This window comes from Prionailurus bengalensis, chromosome B3 (assembly GCF_016509475.1).
Source record: "Prionailurus bengalensis isolate Pbe53 chromosome B3, Fcat_Pben_1.1_paternal_pri, whole genome shotgun sequence".
NCBI classification, from domain to species: Eukaryota; Metazoa; Chordata; class Mammalia; order Carnivora; family Felidae; genus Prionailurus; species Prionailurus bengalensis.
In genome coordinates this window covers 118,405,184-118,429,614 of record NC_057355.1, presented here as the reverse complement: position 1 = coordinate 118,429,614, position 24,431 = coordinate 118,405,184, and the positions used below count along the sequence as shown (strand labels likewise).

Sequence of the window (24,431 nt, the reverse complement as noted above, 5' to 3'; positions counted from 1 at the left end):
TATAGACACATGCTTCATGTAAAAGGGCTTAGCAGTGCCTGGTGCTCCGTAGGTTTCGGCAGCCCTGATTCATGTGCCTGTTTCATCATGTTTATCAGCCCCAGCAAAATGAGCATGCAGTCTCACTGCCCATGGCATTCCCCGATATGACAGTCCTACTGGAGGGAGGACAGCATTACCCTTCTCTAATGCACAGAGAGTAAAACCTCACTTTCTTAGAAAATTGGAGGAAGGGTAGGTAATGCAGTGGGCAGTAGCAGATGGAGGCCAACCTGACAGAAGTGTTTATGTTTTTGCCACAATCAGCCCATTGTTTCGTTACTCAGCACCAGCCATAAATAGATTCTCGTAGGTAAGAATTTGTGTCTATTCGGAGCAGAGCTGAGAACGAAAAATAACAAATCCAAATGGTTCCACCATGCGTGATAATCCTCCACCAATATAAAAGTACTCTTACTGCTAAAAACAAATTTTTGGATGTGAAAGTGATTGATACGCTTAAGGAGTCTCCAGGAATGATTAATTTCATAAGCTCTGAATTTTTTATTTTATTTTATTTTTTATTATTTTATTTTATTTTATTTTATTTTATTTTTTTATTTTTTCAACGTTTATTTATTTTTGGGACAGAGAGAGACAGAGCATGAACGGGGGAGGGGCAGAGAGAGAGGGAGACACAGAATCGGAAACAGGCTCCAGGCTCTGAGCCATCAGCCCAGAGCCCGACGCGGGGCTCGAACTCACGGACCGCGAGATCGTGACCTGGCTGAAGTCGGACGCTTAACCGACTGCGCCACCCAGGCGCCCCCTGAATTTTTTTTTTTAAAGCAACTTGTTTTGTCTTGCAAACTTCTCAAGAGGTTGTATCTAATCCAAGTGTTTTACTTATGTAGAACTCCTCTCTTTTGGAAATAACTGGTGGAGTCAGAATGAATGAAGTCGGATGTTATTTGCTCACTGATGACCAGTTTGCTTTTTAAAGTCTAGATGCTTCGAGAATCATGGGGACGGCAAAAAAGCAGAGTTTCGTCACTGGCAGCTGCTCCTTCCCCAGGGAGGAAAGAACACAATCCAGTAAGAGGGTGACTTTCATGTCCCCGACCTAGGAGCTGGAACTCTCACTTCATCCTTTGTGGTTCTGTTTAGCTATATGGCAGGTGGGGAGGGAGGGTGAGGGGAGGGGCAGATGTTGGATGTGCCTGGCTTCCCAGGGCCTTGCTTTGTCTCATTTCTACCCTTGTATTCCCAGCTGGTGAGTTGTTCTTAACTCTTCCTGCTCAACCATTTCTCAGAAGCCTAAATGGTTCCCGACACCTTGATGTCCTCTCAAGGCCATCGGAGTGTAAGAGACCTTCATAGACATGATCTTGCTTATTCACGAGCTTTCAGGGAAAGCTCCTCATACCAGGGCCAGAGGACTTCTGAAGCCTATTCTCCTCCCACACTACTACTACCGCTACTAATGATAATAATACGTCTTAGAAATACAGTGAGTATTTTAGAAGGGGTAAGAAAACAGTGCTATTGGTAGAGAAAAGACTACCCCGAAGAATGGTACTCCTTCGGTTAAGCATTATAACAAAAGAAGCATTGACTTTAAGTACGTGCCACTGAACTGGTAGAAATGCATTCAGCCCAGTTTTTACAAGCGGACGATCAGAAGTCCAGGCTGCAAGAGGGAAATGCATGGGGCAGTTAATCTGGGTTCTAGCCTTAAAAGGATTTGAATTCGCAGGTTCCCTCCTGTGGATTAAGAGCTTGAGCAGAATTACGAATTTTCACTTGTCACGGAAGTTGCCATTAATCATGATGGTGAAAAAGGCTAGTGTCCCTCCCACGAATGACCCACTTCTTTTCTGGCACTCGGATTTCTGGCGACTACATTTAATTGAACTCTGTGTAAATTGTATTGTTTCGTAGTCAATAGCCTCTTAGGAGCATCAGATTAAAATATAGGAATTCCTGAGCTGACTTCGTGACCACAGCAAGGAATCACAGCTGAAAGTCGGACACCTAGAAAGGGCACTAACAAAAATCTTTAGAACGCATAGCAATTGGAAGCCATTTAATTAAGGGCAGATAGGTCTACTCCCCAAGAACATAAGAATACATGAATGGATATTGGATATTGATAAATATGACCTTCAGGCATCAAGGATACTCAGTTAAAACAGGAAGTGTACTATAAACTCCAAAACGCATTAACAAAAACACACAGATCCTAAGGTTGGCTTATCTGGAATTTTCACTTTTCTGAAACCCCTCATTCTCTAATTAGGCTGGGAAAATAAATTTTACTACTGATTTTCTGGTGGGAGGACAGATTCGGAAACTGTTTTATTGGCCAGAATTCTGTTGTTGTCTTTCTGGTGAGGTTTTCCTAATTGAAATGCACAATTAAGGCTCGGGAAAAAAAAAAAATCATTCTTCCACTTCTTGCAGAAGGAGGAAACAGAAGGAGTCTTAGCAAATAATTAAACATCTTAATTGTGGATCAGGCAATCTGATTTTAAGAGCTGGCTCTATAAAGATAGGTATTCAGTCGAGAAAATAAATTAATTTCATTTGCAAATAGAGTGACTCCACATCTTGGGATTCACATTTATTATTATTATTATGATTATTATTTTAATGTTTATTTATTTTTGAGAGAGAGAGAGAGAGAGAGAGAGAGAGGGCGAGAGAGAGAGAGAGAGCGCGCATGCACAAGGGAGGGGCAGAGAGAGAGGGAGACACAGAATCCGAAGCAGGCTCCAGGCTCTGAGCTGTCAGTCCAGAGTCCAATAAAGGGTTCAAACTCACGGACTACAAGATCATGACCTGAACCGAAGTCGGATGTCTAACCTCCTGAGCCACTCAGGTGCCCCAAGACTCACATTTATAAGCCCAGTTCTCAGGAGAATGGGAGAATCTGGTTTGGAACTTGTTTATGGGATGTTTTTCAATACCACGGAGGATAAAATTGGAGTCAAATACCTGGGTCCTCGATGGAGAGGTTCTTCATAAGCCATTGCACAATGTCAGTACCTGAAATGATAAAGCAATTTGAACTGAAGACATCACGAATGCTTAACTCTGTGGCAGAAGAAACATGTTTACCTAAGAATCCCCAAATTCCAATTAGCACACACCCAGAGAGCTGGATAATATTGACAATTTTCCATCCTAATTAACCATGTCTATCCATTGGGATGCTTCCATAGTCACAATCTCACTCTTTTCCAAAAAATCCATTTTTGATGACTCAGGATGATCTTGTGTCCACACTTCTAGGGAGTATCTATAGGAAACTTCCTGCAAATATAGATTTTAATGATTTCCCTGAGACAGGTTAGGTGAAATTATACTATATCTGAACCCCAGGATATTTCCTGAAGGAGGAGGCCTCTTCAGCTCCCTACCCTAACTGACAAGGCCTGACTAACACAGGTGACCTTACAGTTTCTTAACAACAACAACAACAACAACAACAACAAATCTCTAATTTTTTCATTGGGCCCATTTTAAATGAAAATGCTCCTATTGAGTTCTTACAATGGAATATGGCTATAAATGACATACACCACTTCTAGGCCTGGACCATAAAAACTCCCATGGGACCCACCACACCCTTTCCTTCCCTATCTGCTGGCTGAATGTAGAGAACCCCAAGAACACAGGGGAAGGCAGAGCCACAATGTGGGAGGAGCCTGGGATCCTGAACAATCATAAAAATTGATGCCTATTTTGGGCTCTGACTTGATTCAAAAATAAACTTTATTGTTTTAAGCCACAGAAGTTGGGATTTATTCGTTTTGACATCAAGTTCTACCTTAACTAATATAAAATCTTGAGTTGGAAGGGACTTTTAAAGCATGTCTACTCCAACCCTAGCCAATATAGGAGCCCCATCTGTAATACTCTGGACAAGAGGTACCATAATCTCCACTTGGAAAAACCCTAGTACCTGGGAATTACAGATTCCCTCCTAGTCAGCCTGTCCCAGTGAAATCATCTTTGATTTTTCAGAACAGAAATCTGACCCTCTGTGAAGTCCTCTCTTTGGACTTAGTTTTGCCCTCTGATGATAGAAAAACAAACCCAGACTTCTTGCTCTGGAGAGAGTCTGTCCGATATACTATCAACATTCTTCTTGAGGTTTTCCTCCCTCGAGGTGACACATGCCTGGGCCCCTCAGCTATTTTCTCCCATGACATGACCTAGAGACCCTCGCCATTTTAGTCAGAATTCTCTGAATATGTTTCCTTTTGTTTGCCTCCCTTTGAAAATGTCGCGCCTAGAGCCAACGTGGGAGTAGGGGAGTCCAAATTTCTGGAAGGTTCTGGACTTCTGGTCAATTCACCTTTGTCACTCAACCATCTCACTTTAAACCAGGGCTGATCTTCAAACGTGGTTTGTCACCTCAGGATGGAATGTTTGATGGAAAGCAGCCTGCAAAGGGCAACATTTCTGGATGTCTGAGTCCTGTTGTGCGTGGGTCTGAGGCTTGGTCTGCCCATAGCTCTCCTGGAATAGATTCCTAGCTGAAAACCTGGAGAACTAGCAGAGGTCTTTGAGGAGCATTTCCTTTCCCCAGAAATAAAGTTTCCCAGAAATCTGACTGGTTGCCAGAGGTGAGAACAGCACAGGCCTGTTTCTCTCTGGCTCTCTGGAGAGGGTATGGAACCTTGCACCGTAGACAACCAGGGCCCCATCCTACTATTTCTGTGCTCCCCCTAGACCAGCCTCCACTGGCTCAGCCCTGCAAGGTGCCCCCGTTTCAACCTCAAAAGCAGAACTTCAAAGCTTCTCCCCGCTCTTGCTCCCGGATGGCATCTAGGAGCTAAACTTTGGATCAAAACCACTCCTGTTCATTCCCATTCTTTGAGAGAAAGGAGAGTTACGTCTGTGTGTGCTTGTGCATGTGTGTCCGTCTCTTCCAAATGATACAAGTTCAACATTTGTCCTAGGACATGAAGAACAAAGCAGAAATCAAATAAGAACTGTAATCCCAAGTTGGGGGTGGGGGAGAGACTCTAACCTGTTTTTTCCTCAAAAGAAAAATAGTTCTTTTTTGTGGGTTGCCTGGAAACGGATAGGTTTCCAGCATCAGCAACAGCTCTCCCCCGGGCAGGCGGATTATCTTTCTGCTGAGCTTGCTGAACCATTATTTATCACCTGCCAAGATTGATTACTCACCCTGGGACAATGACAGCCCTTCCTTTCCCCTGTTAATTACTGTCATCATTAATATCCATGTCACTAATTAGTATTCATTCACATTGAAACTCCTTCCTCGCTATCATATCCGTTCCCCCCTCCACCCCAGCCGAGACTTCAGCACTATTGTCTAGATTTCTACCCTCTTTTGCTTTCACGCGCTCAGTGTCTGGCCTAATTGTTCTCCCCAGTCCACCAGGCCCTGGTTTGCATTCACGGAGCCGAAGGATCCCCTTTTAAGCACTTTGTTTTTGGTAAAGACGGGAAAGTCACAAAAGCCTCTTTCCTTTTCACCTAGCAATGTGGCGGACCACAGACTTGGGTTTCTTGTCCCTGGTGCAGCCACCGTAACAGTCGGGGTCTTCATCTGGGGACTGGGGTGACTGTACTCACAGCTCTGGTGAGGGCCGAGCTGCGCCCCTGCCTGTCCTGGGTCACTGCCTGCCTCACCCGCTGCAGACCTGCACGAAGGCCCTCAGCAAGCATAACAACGTGTAGGGGTTGAGGACGCTCCCCCCCTCCTTCTCTTGGGCATGGGCTGCTTTAGGCTTCCTTGGACTAACCCAGGAGGGGCCAGCCTCCAGCCTCGTGGCTGGAAGCAAATGGTCCATGTTGAGCCCCAGGAACAAGTAAGGGAGGGAAATCTGTCATAATATTATGTCCTTTAAAAGACCTATAATTATTACACTGGAACCAGGCGAGAATAGTTCAAATGTCCGTCAGGAGAAATCATTTTTCCTTTTTTCTCTTTCCTTTCTTCCTTTTTTCCTCCAGCCCCCAATCATTCTTTCCTTCCTATTCTGAAAAGAATTTGAAGCAGCTTATTTTTCTGTTCTCTCTCAAATTAATTGTTGCCCTTTGTTACCACTGTCGGATTCTGGTTCTTATTTTGGTCAAGATACCCCGCCAAGGACTTAAAGCCAAAATAAAAACTTTAGGAACAAATGCGGAATAGTTACTCTTTATTCCCAAAGGTTCTAAAACACCTGGCTGAAAGTTTTCTTTTTGAGGCTAATATGTCAACATATATGACAGGAATATCCATGAAATACATCAGAGGGCACCCGAAACTGTTCTCCACAGCATGCGTGGTTTGTTAGTATATTTAAGTATATATTTATCAGATGTAGGTATCCTTTATGTTTCTATATGTGCTGTAGGTATGTATTCCAATTATGTCTTTTATATATCATTATGTGTATTGGACGGGTGTTTGGACACAACTCAAAACTTCTCTAGTAGGGGACTGAATAATTAATTATGGCTCATCCATACAATACATATCTATTGAACACCTAGTGTATTAAATGAAAAAGCATATCAAGAACAGTGCGTATTGTAAAATGACATTTTTACAATAGAAAATATGTATTTGCATTTGTGTTCTATTAATTACACACGTGTAGATATATACAGATACTGAGAAGAGAAGCCCTGGAAGAATGTTTATTTTTGAGAGAGAGAACGTGAGCGACGGAGAGGCAGAGAGAGAGGTAGACTCTATGCAGATAGCAGAGAGCCCGATGCGGGGCTCGAACTCAGGAACCGTGAGATCACGACCTGAGCAAAAGTTGGATGCTTCACTGACTGAGCCACCCAGGAGACCCTGGCAGAATATTCAAACTGTTAACTTTAGGTTATCCTGGAGAGAGTGGAGGGTCCAATGATGGAAAATTTCTATTTTTTACATTTCCTTATTATTTGGAATTCATTGAACGTTAATATATTGCTTTATATAGTGCTTTTTAAATATATGGCTTTTTAAAAGTGAAAAACACTTTTCATTGTAAAGAGCAGAAAGGGAGGCGATGACCTCCTCCAGAGACTGCAGTGGAGAGGCTGGGGGATCAGGTTGCAGACACACAGCGGAGAGGGTAAGGGGAGCTCTGAACCCTTCTGCTGCCCCCAGGCCCTGGCCGTGGGCATTTTCTGCTCCCCAGTGAAGGGGCAGAGAAAAATGAGGCATGACTCACAAAACTGCCTCTCTCCAGAGGAGTAAAGAATTGGGAGGCTCGTTCCTAAGCCTCAAGCTCGTCACTCCCTCTGGACATTGGGCCAACCCCAAAGCTTTTTGTAGACTCTAACAGGGCTGCTCACCATAGTCCTAGACTAAAGGTGATCATCTGTACCCCTCGGTACAAACTAGATTCGAGCAAGCTGGTGAGATCTTCCAATATTTTAGGGGGTTCTCTTTCCGGTTTGGGGGAGATCCTTATTACAGAAGGATCGTATTCTGAACTTTGTCCTCATGTGTTTTTTTTAAAAATGTTTTTTAATGTTTATTCATTTTTGAGAGAGAGAGAGAGAGACAGAGAATGAGTGGGGGAGGAGCAGAGAGAGAGACACACACAGAATCCAAAGCAGGCTCCAGGCTCTGAGTCATCAGCACAGATCCCAACTCAGGGCTCGAACCCACGAACCGTGAGATCATCACCTACTGAGCCACCCAGGTGCCCCTGTCCTCATGTGTTTTAAGTGCCCCCAAAGATTGAGGAATACCTGGAACTTCCTGCCAGATAAGTCAGAACCTAAGGGGATCCTACTCTGAAACGCTTTCCCCCATTCTTCCCAAAGTATTGTATCAACCTTAGCCCAAATTAGATTATGCAAACTTGATAAAAGACTGGTTCCAGTCACCTGCAAATTTCAAGTTATGTGAAACTTGGTAGCTTATAAATCATAGTACTGATGACCGAAGCAATCGATAACTTACTTGTCAGTCCTCACCACTGGGGAAAGACACCTTCATTTGAGTAAACTGTTCCTGGAGCCCAACAAAAGATAAGACGGTTCCTGCCGTGAGTGACCTCCTGGTCCTCCGCAGTCAAGGTTATGACTCAGTCCACCCTGGGATTCTCACACACCTGCCAAGGTCTCTGCTACACCTGTGAGTGAGGAGGGCAGCTTCGTGCCGCTTTATCATGTAGGTGCCATAGGCAGGCCAACATTCCTGAAGGAGGGAGACATTCCCCAGGGTCCATCGTGCACCAGGCCCGAGGTGGGCACTTGACCCTGTAATCACATATCATCCTGACAATAATTGGGTATAGTATAATAACTAGTATACCCATTTTAAGGATGAGGCCCAGAGAGGCCCAAGGCCACATACCTATAAGAGCCAAGCCTGGAATCCAGGCAAACTCATGCCAGATACTATGTCCACCACATCCTCTCTTATTGCTGAATAACTCTCCAAACGGTACTCAGAAGAATAACTGGAAAAGTGATACTCTGTGCTTATTTTTCCCCCTGAAGCAGGGACATTAATTTAGTAGTAATAATAATTACTACCAATATTAGCTAGTGAGCTAATAATTCATTGAGCACTTTCTATATTGCAGGCAGTGGAATGACCCTACGATACTAGTCGCATGGGGGCGCCTGGGTGGCTCAGTCGGTCAAGTGTCCGACTTTAGCTCAGGTCACAATCTCACGGTTTGCGTGTTCGAGCCCCGCATCGGGGTCTGTGCTGACAGCTCAGAGCCTGGAGCCTGCTTTGGATTCTGTGTCTCCCTCTCTCCTTGTCCCTCCCCTGCTCATGCTCTCTCTCTCTCTCTCTCTCTCTGTCTCTGTCTCTCAAAAATAAACTTAAAAAAAATTTTTTTTTAAATCTCATGATGTAAGTAGATTATTAGCATCTTTATTTTGCAGATGAATGGAAGGACATTCTAAGTAGGGCAGTCTTTATAGTTTTAGACCTTTCTTTTTTTTTAGTTAAAAAAAAATCCCACAAAATGCAACAGTTAGCTGGCAGAGAAAGCTGACCTTACTTAAGAGGAGATGTTAAACTTTAGGATTTCAGAGGGTGAACACACTGAATAGTGGCAGGAAGACAGGAGGAGACTCAGGAGGAAGCACTGTGTGCCAGGACAAGTCTAATGGCATTTTGAGGAGTCGTGTTTGGTCAATGGGCTTGACTTTTTCCAAGGAACGCCGTGACAAAATTTCACAGACATATGCTTGTTAACCAAGCCTAGGAACCAATAGAACACAGCGTTTATGAAGTCAGACTTGAGTTCAGCTCATGCTGTGTCACTTACAGACTGTGCGACCCGGGGCAGGTCCCTGAACCACCCCCCACCCCAACCTCCATGTCTTCATGGGTTGATGGGGGTGAAATACTGCCTACTCAGAGGGTACCGTAAGTGCGTGTATTCAAAACCTGGCCCGTGGTTTTGCTGGAATGGTCTGTTGATCATCAGCTCACCCACCTGCTCTGTGCCTTCATTGCCTGAGATGGAAACGGAGACAATAACCGATCCGCTGCAGAGGCCCTAGGGGTTAAAGGGAGTTCTGCACGTGCCATGCCCGCGCAGTGCCCGCTACAGAATACGCATTAGCGCACATTAGCTGCGGACAGAGTCTGCATTTTTAGGGACCTTGTATTGGAGCCAAGAGTCTAATCAAGTCATCTGTATGCCTGGAAGAAGCAACAGCAACTTGGAATTTTTGTGTGATTTGCCTGCCTTTTTGCCTTAGAGAACCTCAAGATGTCTTCTGATGCTTTTACGAAGGGGTCTGCTGATGGACAGCTTGTCAGATGGGAGGGGCAACGAACAAGGCAGTTGCAGCAGGCAAGCTCTAGGAGCCCCACTTCCGTGGCCCCATTTCTGGCCCTGTTCCTCCAGTAAGTGGACTTCTGGGCACGGTGGGTGGTAGGTAGAGCGGGTGCCCTCAATGCACGGCCATTCGGTCCAGCATAACAAGCCGTGTGCGCCAGTCCCTCACGTCCCAACATCCTCTTCCTCTCCCTCTTCTCCTCTTCGGCCTCATGGACTGCTTCTCCACTCCCAGAATGCACCACGCTCCATCCCGCTGCAGGACATTTGCATAAGCGATTTCCTGAGCCAGTGATGTTCCCTCCTTTCTCTGCTCCACTGTCTCTAGCTGACTCTGGCATGTCCTTTGGTTCTAACTTCCTCAGGAAAGCCTTCACAGATCTCCAAACCACGTCGCGTCCTTTGGCTGTCCCTTGCAGAGAATGGGGTTCCTTCTTTTCGGAGCACTTCTCTCCATTTGGAATTAGATATCCACGATGTGATTGTTGGATCAACGTCTGCCTCCCCCTCTGTATTGGTTTCCTGGGGCTTCTGTAACAAAGGCCCACAAACTGAGCGGTTCAAACAGCAGAAATTTATTGGCTCACAGTTCTGGAGGCCAGAGGCCTGAGAAGGCGGGGTTGGCAGTGGGGGTTCATCTGAGGGTGGTGGGGGAGAATGGGTTCTGGGCCTCTCTCCTCACGTCTGCAGGTCTGCTGGTCTTTGGTGTTTGGGGGCCTGCAAATGCATCAGCCCGATCTCTCCATGAGCACCCATCAGAGAGCATTAGAAATGTTCTGGTGGCAGCTGAGTGTTCCGAGGAGGCTCGGAGGGGACTCTGTGGCTGGAAGGCATCTGGGCCGTATTGCCTTCCAGTGTTGTCTAATGGTCATCTCATTTGTGCGAATTTGAATCTGAAACGTGGTTCATGGACACGTGAACTTATATTTAAGTTAATCTGTGCGGCCGATGCTTTCTTGAGATGAGGTACCTTCATCTTCGCGTGGCTCTCTCCCTGCACGTGTGCCTCTTTGTCCAACTTTTCCTTTCTAGAGGGACACCTGTCATAGTGGATTAGAACCCACCCTCACTAATTCACGTTAACTCATTACATCTGAAATAACCCTGTGTCCAAGCAAGGTCACGCTCCAAGGTAGTGCAGGTTAAAACTTCAACATCCAAACTTTTGGGAAGACACAGTTCCACTCCTAACACTCGCTAAACCATCAATCTGAGACGGCAGGACTCTGTCACACTGTCCTGTCTCTGGTACCGTGCAAACACCTGGCCTGGAGCTGGGCTTTAATACATGCTCATCGAGCGACAGTTACATTCAAATATACATCCTACAGTATGTATCCACCCATAGGTACATATTCACTACATTGTAAATTTTTCTCTCAATTTTTGTGGCCCAGGAAACCTCATCACACACCAGCACCAACCGTGTGTGTGTGTGTGTGTGGGGCGGGGGGGAATGCATTTTGCAGCCACTGCTTTACATGAAAGTTTCGAGGGTTTTCATCCATTGACACTGTTATCTTTCGAAACTCCTGTCTTCTCTTGTCTAAAGAAAGCTAACCTGATGAAAGCTTTAAAAAAATATTAGGCAGCAATCCAAAGCTGCCTTCTTTTCTTTATGCGACCCTGGCTGTCACTGGAAGAGGACGGTGAGTTCAGGAAAGGCAAAGTCTCCCACCCTCTTCTGTGGGGCTCACAGCCACTGTCCCCCGCCAGTTCTCCACCGGTCCCTCTGCTCACTCCACTGGCTTCCAGACTGCACAGTTCCAACTGCCTTTCGCTGGCTTTGATCCAGCGTGTGATCCTCCCTTCTTCACAGGGAGGCTTCTGCAGTCTGACTCGGTTTCGGACAGGTTGGAGGAATTCAGTCCAGACACACCAAGCAAAATTTTGAACCCAGTGATCCCCAAGCATCACCACTGTATCCCCTCCTAAACCACAGCCTCTGGGAGCCACCTCCCTGGGGCGTCCTTCCAGGCCAGGCAAATCGGCTTGCTGACCATGCCTGTGACAACCGTGCCCCTCGGCGACCCAGGGCCTATGCGGCAGGAAAGACGACTGGCTGCTGGGAACCCCTTGGTGGGCCTTCCCCTCCCCCTCCCTGCCCCCGCGCACCCCCCACTGCAGCCCAGCCTCCCCACTCAGATTCTGCGTTTCCCCATTCTCTGAAATTTAAAGCTTCCCTGTGCATTATGAAAAATAATAGGGGGCAGGAGACCAGGCGAGGTTATTACCAACTCATAAATCAACCAGGAGGCTCTGAGGGTTGCGGTGAGGTGTCTGAGATGGGCCCCCTGGTTTGTTATCTCACCCAAGCCCCCACGATTGATTCATAACCTCATAACCCTCCTGCGTCCCAATCCTGGGCCTTATATCTAATTGTCAGCAGCCGAGGACATGATTTGCAAGAGGATGCGGTGGCGGCAGCCGTGGGGGTGGAGGAGAGATTAGTTTTGTCAATCAAAAGCGTCCAGGGGAGGTGGGGAGCGCCCAGGACTTAGCTTCACAATCAGCTTATTAAAGAGAAGGCTGAACATGGCTACGCTGACTGGGCCTCTTGCAGGGGCCTGGAGGACAAGGCCACTGGGGTGTAGCCTCTGTTCTCTGGAACCACATTCCTCTCAACCCGAAGGCAGGAATGAGGGGCAAACAGACCCGCAGCTCCAGGGGAGAAGCAAGCTAGTGGAGGCATTCAGCCGCACCCATCAGAGAGTGTTATAAACGTACTGGGGGCTGCTGAGCGTTCTGGGGAGGCCTGGAGGGGCCCCTGTGGCTGGAAGGCATCTGGGCCCTATTGCCTTCCAGTGTTGTCTAAGGGTCACCTCATTTGTGTGAATTTGAATCTGAAACGTGGTTCACGGACATGCGAATTTACATTTAAGTTAATCCGTGCGGCTGAGGCTTTCTTGAGCGGAGCAGGAAAGGAGAGCCTTTATGAGGCCCCGGCCTGCAGGCTGCAGTCACTTACCAGGAATTTGATCCGTCCATCCGCACTACGATAGCAATTACACGGATCCAATGGCACAGCTTTAAGGTTTCAAGTCTGCAAAGTACCCTGGACATCTGCCACCACCTTGGGGCGGGCGAGGCGTGCACAGCAGGGCGTGTGAGCAAGCCGGGGTTGAAGCAGAGTCTGGGACACACCGGTTTGTGAGCAAAGATTTTACAGTTTTGCACTAATTCCGGCTCCAGTCCCTTGGAACCTGCCTCTGGGCTCTATCGGAGAATAGCTCTGGCGTGGTGGGGCGAGCTTTTGTAATCAGACAGACCCGGCTCAGGGCCTGGCTCTGCCCCTTGCTAGAGGATCCCCTGGGATGAGTCACCCCACCACTCGGAGCCCCAGTTTACCCACCTGCAAAATGGGGTCAAGCACAGGATCCACCTGACAGCCTGTTACGATGGTTAAAATGAGGACGCAGAATAGACACCAACCGGCCCTACATCTCGCCTACAACCAACACAGACCTCTCCATCTGCGCGAACGGAAGTCCGGAGCTGGTCCCCCACGGAAAGATCCCCAGCCTGGGACCAAGCCCCTTCTCCTGCCCCTCCCCAGGCCTAGGCCACAGGCCTTCCAGAGAGTTCGTGGCTTGTTCTTACATGGCTCTTCCAAGCTCCTCTCTTTTGTTCAGATGGATGAGGCCATCCTCTCAACCTTGGTCTGGGGTCTTCTCTATCAGCGGGGGATATACTTCCAGGTCCGCTCCTCGTTCTTGAGGCGAAGCAGCACGAGGACCCCTCGGAGACCTGTACCCCAGCTCCAGCCAGGCTCTCGCCTGGCGTCTCCCACAGGAGCAGCTAGGAGCCAAGTGGCCCGGGTGTGAATCCGGCTTCCCCCTGCCACCAGCTCGGTGGCCTTGGGGATGTGCCTCGCCCTTCGTAAGCTTCAGTTTCTATGAGATACGATAAAAAGCTCGGTCTGAGAGGGTAGACGTGAGCTTGGAAAAGCTTCCGCCCCGAGTCCTTCAACACACAGCAAAGGATGGGCAAATGTTGGCTTTACTGGTAGGATGACTGCCGTTACTGTGACTGGAACATTTCGCTCATTTCCCTGCAGCGATGAATAAAATGGCTGTCCTCCAGCAAGAAGGGGGCCCAGTGTGCTGCAAGGACTGTGACTGGAGGATCGTGGGGTGCCCTGGGGCCACAGACAGGTGTGTGCCATTCCAGAGCTGACCCGCTGTCAGGAAGCAGGTGTTCGGGAACAGCAGGCAACAGTGGGAAGAGGCTGGCGGAGGGGGAGCCCTGGATGTAAAGCCAAGGGCTCCACCACGGCAGCCCGAAGCAAACCACACTAACGGCACCCAGGGCATACCTAACATTTGCACCGAGGTCAAGGTGGAGTAACAGCAAGTCTCTGTGGAAGGGAAGAGTCACGGGAGGGCAAAGAGTCAAGAGCACGCTCTGGCATCATCTACGCGCAAAGCACTGTGGCCAGACGCCGAGGGCCGTGATTCGGGCGCGACTCAGAGAAAGAACCGGGCTTACGAGCTAAAGGGAAATGATCTCAGAGTTGCTGAGGAATGATCTCATGTGTTCCCAGCAACGGGATGCTGGCCTTCCCCTCTCTTCTGCTCTCAGCCTGAGCCTCATGGCCTCTGCCAGCACTACCGTGAACGCTCCGGGTCAGTCCGCAGCCCCTACAACTGCACTGCCGGTGCGGTCCCCCCAAACCCAGAGGAAGAGCGGCGTGCCCCCAGTTGTTTCCCTGCCTCCTCCTCTTTCAGCGGAGGGCCGGTGGCTTTGGGTTCTCTCGGAACTGCTGCCATCTCGCCTCCCCAGGACCCCTCCCCTTTGACTCTACCTGGATTGACAGCCTGGAGCGCCGAGGGCAGAGAGCTGGGTTGTCGGAGGGTGGCAGGGTGTTGACGCAAAACAGAAGCAGTGGCAGGAACGATAGGGGCTGATCAGAGGCTTATGTGTCCTGACCTTGCTGAGGACTGGCCGGGGCCCTGGATAACCAGGAGGCCGGCAGAATGGCACTCACGGCCTGGCCATCGGTGAGAATACCATATGGTTTCACTCATATGTGGAACCTGAGCAACAAAACAGGTGAACATACGGAAGGGGGAGGGGAGAGGAGAGAGGGAAACAAGCCACAAGAGCCTCTTCATGTTAGAGAGCAGACTGAGGGTGGATGGGGGGAGGTGGGTGGGGGATGGGCTAGCTGGGCGACGCGTACTAAGGAGGGTACTTGTTACGATGAGCACTGGGTGTTGTATGTGAGTGATGAACCACTGAATTCTACTCCCGAAACCAATATAGCACTGTATGTTAACTAACTAGAATTTATTTATTTATTTATTTATTTATAAATTTTTTTTTTTCAACGTTTATTTATTTTTGGGACAGAGAGAGACAGAGCATGAACGGGGAAGGGGCAGAGAGAGAGGGAGACACAGAATCGGAAACAGGCTCCAGGCTCCGAGCCATCAGCCCAGAGCCTGACGCGGGGCTCAAACTCACGGACCGCGAGATCGTGACCTGGCTGAAGTCGGACGCTTAACCGACTGCGCCACCCAGGCGCCCCTAGAATTTAAATAAATAAATACAGGGGCACCTGGGTGGCTTAGTCGGTTAAGCGTCCGACTTCGGCTCAGGTCACGATCTCACGGTCCGTGAGTTTGAGCCCCGCGTCGGGCTCTGGGCTGATGGCTCGGAGCCTGGAGCCTGCTTCCGATTCTGTGTCTCCCTCTCTCTCTGCTCCTCCCCCGTTCATGCTCTGTCTCTCTCTGTCTCAAAAATAAAATAAACGTTAAATAAATAAATAAATAAATAAATAAATACAGACACCAGGGCAGGGTGCCTGGGTGGCTCAGTCGGTTAAGCATCTGACTTCGGCTCTGGTCATGAGCTCGCGGTCTATGAGTTCGAGCCCCATGTTGGGATCGCTGCTGACAGCTCAGAGCCTGGAGCCTGCTTTGGATTCCGTGTGTGTGTCACTCTCTCCCCCTCCCCTGCTCAAGCTCTGTCTCTCTTTTTCTCTCTCAAAAATAAACAGACATTAAAAAAAAAAAAAGACACCAGGGCCCTGCCCAGAGGGGAGCTGGCAGCAGCCAAGCCATGCCACCTGCCTTCCCCACCCCACTCTTTCCTCCTGAAATCCCTAACTCTTTTTCTTCTTCTTCGGGCAGGCAGGTAAGGGGCCTGGGTCTGGCTTTGGAAGATTTGAGGGGAAAATGAAGCCAGCCGTCTGAGGTGGAGGAGAGTTTTGAGAGTCCACAGTTCGGATCTCCCTACCTGCCTTTTCTGGTTTCCGTAGGTCAGGTTCTAAGATCAATAACGTAGGCACATGTGGGGACAGGGAAGGACCCTGAGGGAGAGGACGGAGGTCCCTGGGGCTTGCAGGGGCTGGCTCCCTCTTCATGACCTCAGTCTCTCATTCCAGCTCCCTCCCTCCCCACCCCCCCCACCTGCTCCCAGAGATTGCACTTCCCCTATTAGCACGGATGCTGTGCACGCACATGTGTCCACAGCCGTCTACACCATACCCACACGTGGAGCCGACACACATTCACACGTGCCCTCGCACGCACACACACGCACCCTCTCATATTTCACAGCCATCTCATTGCTTCCGTAATATGTTCCCAACCCTACAGTCCTGACAAATGACCAAGAGAAGTTGAGGCTAGAACAGATTTCGAGGAGGGAGCTGCTTTTATATGTTAGAAACCTAAGTAATACGGAGGAGAGGCCAGATCTCAGCACCACTCATATGATCAGCGGCCGTGAGTCCCCTTTTAAGCTTCTAGATGATTTCGGACCTCCGCGGTTTAAGGAGTGGTCTTGGAGCTGAGGGTAGCGTGTTGGGATATCAGACGGGAAAAGGAAGGCCAGAAAGAAAAGCAAAATGGCCACCATCGCCAGCAGGCACGTCTACGGTCGAAAGGATGGTCATGTTTACGCTGTGCCAACGAGGTCCTGGAGGGGGGCAGGGGACCCCCGGGAACCCCACAGTTACGGGGCATGCAGTGAACGTGGTGTAGACAAAGGTACAGCTGGGTTCAGGGATGGCGAAGCAGTCTGGGGCCAGAGCACCAGCTGGAGAAGTTTCCTCCATGAGGCCCAATGCAACAGGAAGATAGAGGAGTTACCTAGAGGAGGTGGTTGCTGTTGGAGACAGTGGCCGGACAGGAGCCATGGCCGTTGATTATTTATTGGTTCAAATGTTTATTTATTTTTGAGAGAGAGAGAGAGCACGCAAGCAGGGAAGGGGCAGAGAGAGAGAGAGAGAGGGATTCGTAGCAGGCTCTGGGCTGACAGCAGCGAGTCCGATGTGGGGCTTGAACTCACGAACTGCGAGATCACGACCTGAGCTGAAGTCGGATGCTCACCTGACTGAGCCGCCCAGGCATCCCTGGGAACCATGACCTTTAGGAGAATATAGCCACTCTCAGACCGAGGTCTATAAGGGAACAAATGCTGTGACCTCTCCTTCTGTGCACTGATGTCCTGCTGGTGTCACCCAGGGGATGAATCAATCCATCGTAGCCAGGGGGCAAGGGAGCACATCGAGGCAGCCCACAGTGACAGCCTCTGAGGATGCAGAGCTGGGCGAGAAGGGCAGTGGGTGGCTCTGGAAGGACCCAGGAAGATGATCCAGCACAGAAGCGGAGGGGAGAAAGCATTTATGATACAGGCCTGTCCGTAACGTGTTGTTCAGGCGCGTTAATTATTCAGCACGCTTTACTTTAGCGGAAGTCAGGGCTGGGGGGTTTTGCTCCGCTGTCCTGGTTCCCCCAATACTGACACTTCTCGGCTGGGAGGAGACGTAGCGCTCACCAGGCTACACACATACCAGCCCTTACGTCACCGTCACAGTGCACCTGAGCCTTTGCTCAGATGATCCCATTTCACAGCTGGGGCCTAATGGTCTCCTCCTCTATTCATTCTAAAGAGCATCTGTGGAGCCCCTGCTGTCTTCCTCTGAAGGCGTGACTGTCTCCCCCAAGCTCATACCCTCACAGACATGTCCGACCATCAAGGAGCGAGCCCCACAAAGACAAGAGCGGACCTGTGTAATTAGATGAAATGGAGCGAGGGGGGCGAGCGTGACCGCGGGGCGACCGTGGGGAGACTGGGAAGTAAGCAGGATGGCATGAGCCCCGCAGGCTGGAGCAGCAGGAAGGACAGGTTGTGTGAGTATTTGGAGGAAGGGCAGCGGTGCAGAGAACCGCCCCCGGGGTGGGACCATACAGAGGGCAGGCGTGTGGGACTGGAGATAGGAGGCTGGAGACCCAGACCGGGCTGGAGCTGAGACCAAAGAGGAAGGGGCCACCGCACCTCGGGAAGCCTGTGGACGGCCCTGGGGTATGTTTTCATTTATTTTATGTATTTATTAAAATTTTTTTTTTATTCGAGTGCAGTTGATACACAACGTTACGTTCGTTGTACAATATGGTGATTCGACGGGTGTACAGGTGATGCTATGCTCACCACAAATGTAGCTACTCCTGCCAGCATACAACATAATTGCAGTGCCACTGACTATATTCCCTTGGCCGTGCCTTATATCCCTGTGACATCTTCCTCCCGTAACCGCAAGCCTGTATCTCCCGCGAAGAGCATGGAGGTTCCTCAAAAAGTTAAAAATAGAAATATCACATGATCCGATAATTCTCCTGCTGGGTATTTACCCCAAGAAACAAAACAAAACTACTAACTTGAAAAGGTACACGTACCCCTACGTTTGTCACGGTGTTATTTACAACAGCCAAGATACGGAAGTGTCTGTCCGTAAACAAACAGATAAGGAAGATGTGTGTGTATACAATGGAATATTGCACGGCTGTGAAAAAGGATGCGCTCTTGTCTTGGGTATTTTTCCAAGGTGGCTTTGGCTGCTAGGAGGGGGAGGGATTATAGAATGACAGGAGCAGAAGCAGGGAGACCAGCTGGTAGCCATTTTCAGTAGGCTGGGGGAATCCAACCCCAGCTGGGCTCCACCGTGGCAGTGGGATGAGAGAAGCAGGTGGGGTTCCAGTCTACCTTGGAGGCAGGGCCCCTGGTCCTCTCTAATGGACGGGGCATGGAGTCGGAGAGCAAGAGGAGTCAGGACTGACTCTCAGGTTTCCAGCTTAACTAATTGCATGCACGGCGGAATTTAGACTAACTGAGACACAGAAGCAGGTTGGGGAGGAAGCCTGGGATCATCTGTCGGCCGTGTCTTGTCTCAGATTTATATTCTAGGAGCCATCTGAGTGGAGATGTCAAGTTGGTTGTTGGACAAATGAGTCTGGATTTTCAGGGGGAGAGCAGGCTGGTGATACTCTTTGGGAGTGATTGGTGTGTAGGAATTCACCTTAAGCAGGGAGTCCGGATGAGGTCACCCGTGGAGGAAATGCAGATGAGAAGCACATTGGAACGATGCCCTTGGCTTTCGAATGGTGCAGCTGGCAGGGGACGTGAGCCTGTCCTTCCTCAATCTGAAATGCCTTCCATTACTCTGAATGCCCAGGCTTCACTCTTCTGTGACTTAGCCTGTGATCACTGCACTCCATTCCCTTTCTGGGGAGATGACAGGAGAAACGAGCTCTGACACCAGACCCTCTCTGCCAGCCTCCGTCAGAACCCGCAGTCAGAGCCACCTCTCTTGCTCATGCCTCGATGCAGGGAAAACTGCACCGTTTACCACCATTTTACGGCCCCTGACAGTTCTGTCTGGTGATCAAGCCAAAGAGACAGTTAAGGATTTCTGTGCTCTCTTCTGATTTGCAACAAGTTTACACTTGTTTTCTGACTTTTCTAACACTACATTACAGCAGACTCTCTGAAAGCATCTTGTGTGACTCTGGAGCTGGCCTGTGGCCACGCACTGCTGTGTGAGCCCTGCCTCCGAGAGGACACCGTCACCCGGCCCAGAGGTGACTGCAAGCTCCAGACCCTGCCTGTGTCAGAAGACTTTGGGGTGGAATGGTGTCAGGAGCCAGGCGTCTTTCTAACGTGCAAGCCTCCTTTCATACCCATCAACTCCAGGCAGAGAGAAGCTGGCTTTTGTTTAGAGAAGATGCTGAGAAGATTCCCAAGGGGAGAAACTCTGCAACTAACTAGGAAAGAATAAGTATCAAACCGATCCTGAGTATATTCTTCCTAGCACCATTTCCTCATCAGCTCTCCTGCCCCAAGTGCTGGCTGCTTCCAAAATGGAATAGATTTCAGGTGGTGAATAATTAAAGATATTGCTAGAATTAATAAGGAGAATACAACAGGATCCAAGTGATGACTGGGGAGAGCTCTATGAGGAGCCCTTGGTCAGGGATAGCTGCTGTAAGTGATCATAGAATTGAGCTTATGATTCCTGGAAATAAAAGGATAAAGTCAACGGCACTCATTTCTTGGCCTGTCTTCTCCATCGGTGCATCTGAGGGTCCTGAGGGAGAGACGCCCCCGTCTCCTCAGCTCGGCCCCCCTGGCTCATTGCCCAGAGCACATCACGGATTTTCAATAAACATCCGATGAATATTTCACAGAATGTTGGCCAAAATCGATGATTTGCCTTTTGGCATAGCTAGCTAATCACTGTGCTGTTTTTTCTTCCGGATGTTGGTTTTGATAGAGTTGGTCACTTCTTAGGGCCACTTCTGAACCTTGATAGTAAGGCGGGCCAGATCTTTGGTGTGGAAAGCTACCTTGCTGTTTGCTGTTGCAGATTATTTATGTGTATGTTGAAGAGGGGGCCAACGCAAGGTCCTATTTCGAGTTATTCGGGACTAGCCCATCCTTGACCACCCTGATTCTGCTGGTGCTATTATCATAAAAAATGGCTAAAGCTCTGAAAGAATTGTTAAAAGCCCTGATTAATATTGAGGTTATGCGGCTCAGCCTACAGGCGGAACTAAAGGCCGGTGTCTGATCAATACATGATCACAACGCTGTCTACTTTTCTAAAACATTTTCTCAGCAGTGGTTGTACCCATGCTAGGGTAGTAGATTGAGAGAACCAGGCCTGATATGTATTAAGTAGACACTTGTGTATAGTTTTGAGGGATTGAGATTAGGGTCAGCTGCACATTCTAGAAAAAGAATAACACAAACAAAATGACAGTGACTTAACCAAGACAGAAGTATATTTGATAGAAGAGGTCTGGACGTGTGGTTCCATGGATCGTCAGGGATCCATGCCTTAACGTTTCTCGTCCGCCCTCCCAGTGCTTGGCTTCCAACCCCAAAGCCAATTCCTGGTTCAAAATGTCTGCCAAAGTATCAGGCATCACATCCCAGCTTCAGGCAGGAGGAAGAAGGAAGAACATAAGAACTAAAAAGTGCCTGTCCCGGTTGAGACGCCTCCCTTCAAGCACATTTTCCGGGAGTCCCTTACTCTATTTACACATTGTGAAACACAGAGTAACAGCTCCAAAGATGCCCATGTCTGAACCCCTGGAGCTGTGACTATCTACCTTACGTGGCAAAAAGGGCTTTGCAGATGTGATTAAACTAAGGCTCTCACGATGGCGATTCCTGGACTATCCAGGGGGGACCAATGTAATCACAAGGATCTTTATAAGACAGGTAGGGGTGTCACAGAGAGGGGAGATGTGATGACAGAAGCAAAGGGGTGTGTGTGTGTGAGAGAGAGAGAGAGAGAGAGAGAGAGAAAGAGAATGAGAGAGAGAGAGAGGAGGGAATGCTAGATAGCTGCCAACTTTGAAGATAGAGGAAAAGACTATGAACCAAGGAATGCAGAAAGCCCCTGAACGCTGGAAAAGGTGAGGAAACACATTTTCCCTTAGAGTGTCCAGAAGGAACAGAGTTCTGCCAATAGCTCAGTGTTAGCCCTCGAAGACCCATGTCAGACTTCTAACCTCTGGAACTGTAATACGTCTGTGTCGTATGAAGCCACTGACTTTTCGGTAACGTATCGCAACTCCAAAAGGAAACCGTCCGCATCTTGGGCCAGAACTCGGTCACCGACTACATCTCGCTCTAAGCGAAGCGGGGAAATAGTCTTTGACTCTGGGCAACAGTGTGCTGAGCCACAAATGGGGCTTTCTTACCAAGGAGGGAAGGAAACATGGGTGCTGGGGTCAGGAACAGCAGACATCCAGGTGGGGCTGTTACACAAACAGAAGGCTCTCTACGTGTAGGAGACGAGAAAAGCATTCTTCTCGAAACAGAACTGGCAACACTTCCAATCTATATTGAGGTAATATACCTAAGAAGGTAGCATAGAACCTGGAGAAGCATTGTGGCAACCGATGAAGAAAAGGGCTCCAGTAATTCAAAGAACACTTTCTATTACGCCTGTTTTAGCCGAAATCATCAGAGGTGCCGATGGCCTGTAGGGTTGTCTGAGCCCAGCTGGGAAGTCTGTAGCCTATAACAGGGCTTTGAATTTGAGAGAAATAGCTCACGCAGTTATCAGCGAGACTTTGGGTCTCCAAAATTTCTCTTGTTCACGTCAGGCCATGAGTAACCCTAGCTCAAAATCAACTTCCTCTCGTGTCCCAGCGAGCTACAGGTGCTGACACAGAAATTACAGGTAGGTCACCAAAAAGTACGTGGAAAATATAGTTGGTACATCCCAGATGCTCGGGAGATTTCTTTTTTGAATGACAGAAGGAGTAGGTGGGCAGGAGAGTAAACATGCCCTGAGTGGATTTCAGGATGATCTCATTCTCTCAGTCAACAGGAGAGCCTCCTAGGTCTTGGGACTAAGTTAACTACTGGGTCCCAAGCCTGATAAGACGTTCCTATGCTCCAGGGGCTCACAATCCCAGGGGGATGATGGACAAGTAAACAAACTGTTGTTCTTCCACACACTGAGTGCTTTGACAGATACATTTGCAGGAAGCTAGGAACACGGAAACGGCACTTACATCAGCCCTGGCTGCTGGGAACCCTTTGCTGGAGGAGGTGGTGCTTAAACTGAATCTTTTTTTTTTTTTTAATTTTTTAAGATGTTTTATTTTATTTTTGACAGAGAGAGAGAGAGATAGAGCGTGAGCAGGGGAGGGGCAGAGAGAGAGGGAGACACAGAATCCGAAGCAGGCTCCAGGCTCTGAGCTCTCAGCACAGATCCTGACGCGGGGCCTGAACTCACAGACCGCGAGATCATGACCTGAGCGTAAGTTGGACGCTCAACCGACTGAGCCACCCAGGCGCCCCTGAACTGAATCTTAAAGGACAAGTTGGAACGAGCTAGTGGGGGGATGGCATTCCAGCATCACGCCCAAAGCCACAGCATCAGCAAACATTGGAAGAGTGCTTGCTATAGGTCAGGGACTGCTCCAAGCACTTCACATAAATGAACTCATTTATATGCAAAGTAGCCCCATGAAGCAGGTACTGTCATTATCCCCGTTTTTTTTTTTTTTTTTTTTTTTTTTTACAGATGGAGAAAGGGAGGCAGAGAGAGGTTAGGTAACTTGCTGAGGTCACATGGTCTGTGAAGCCGGGGTTTGAACGTAGGCACTTTGGGACCGGCATCCATGCCTAGAGTCAATCATTTGCATGGCTCTAGGGAAAGGGGGAAGAGTAGCGGAGGGCGTGAAGAAGGAGGTAAACGAAGCCAGAACTTGAAAGCCACAGTGAAGCATTATGGATGAGCTTCTTCTAAATCCTACTTAAGAAACAGAGGTACTTTAACCAGGGAGAGATGAAGACTTCTCCTCCCGGAGGAAGTGGGGGGGCCAGGAGCAAGGACCAGATGGGATCCTCGGGATGCCTGATGAGGCTCCTGCACTGAGGGACGAAGAGAGTTTTCTGACGCAGACTGAAGATTATAAATACGTCTGGTCAAGGCAACGATGCCAGCTCTCTTCCATGATCTTTACTCTTTACTTTTCTCTCATGCTTGGTAGCCATGAAGCCAGCTCAGAGGTCCCATCGCCTGTGACATGTCTTTACCCCTGGGAGGTGAGGGCAGAGGCTCTCCCTGTCTCTTTAAATGACATCTCTCACTCCCTTCGATCATGTAGTTGCCAGAACAGGAGCTGCCATTGGTGAAGACTGGGAAACCAGACTTGAGATGAGGCAACTGAATGATGTCCACCAGGATCACTAAGGCCAAGTGCAAGAGCAAACCAGAGGCAGACAGAAGAGATAATCTGAAACCACTAAAAATGGGGAAATTCAGAACACAGTGATAAGAAGCAGAGTGGATGTCACGATTAACCAGCATTCAGGAGTCAAAGATCACAGAGAAATGGGAGGCCCAGACACAGCATCAGCCTGGCAACAATTCAGGGGAGTAGAGATGCCAGAATCACAGCAGAGGGTGCTGAAGACATAAATTAAAAATTCAGGGGCCGCCTGGGTGGCTCAGTCGGTTGGGCATCCAACTTCAGCTCAGGCCATGATCTCACGTTCAGGAGTTCGAGCCCCACGTCGGGCTCTGTGCTGACGGCTCAGAGCCTGGAGCCTCCTTCGGATTCTGTGTCTCCCTCTCTCTCTGCCCCTCCCCTGCTCATGCTTTGTCTTTCTCTCTCAAAAAAATAAAAGTTAAAAAAATTAAAGAAAAAAATTCAGAAGCATGGCTATGACAATCCCTGCGACCCTACTCCCTTCCTGAACCCTCTCTTGCAAGTAGGGAAGCAACAGCCTTGATTACAAAGAGATGAAACAGTGGCGTGATTATTAAGATTGCAGATTTGGGGGGCCTATCCCCAAAGGGCATGTGGTAAACCCTGACATCTGCATTTAAAAAATTCCCTGGGGTGATTGTGGCACAGA

At 48.8% G+C, this 24,431-nt stretch overlaps 1 protein-coding gene across 6 annotated transcripts in view; it reads right to left on the bottom strand.

The window, feature by feature from the left end:
- RGS6 (regulator of G protein signaling 6) overlaps window positions 1-24,431 on the bottom strand; it is a 565,374-nt gene that overhangs the window by 94,566 nt on the left and 446,377 nt on the right. For all 6 annotated transcript variants that reach the window (XM_043556509.1, XM_043556506.1, XM_043556510.1 and 3 more), the window contains exon 4: window positions 2,977-3,027. In XM_043556509.1, coding sequence (XP_043412444.1) covers window positions 2,977-3,027 — 51 coding nt within the window. The remainder of the gene's footprint in view (window positions 1-2,976; window positions 3,028-24,431) is intronic.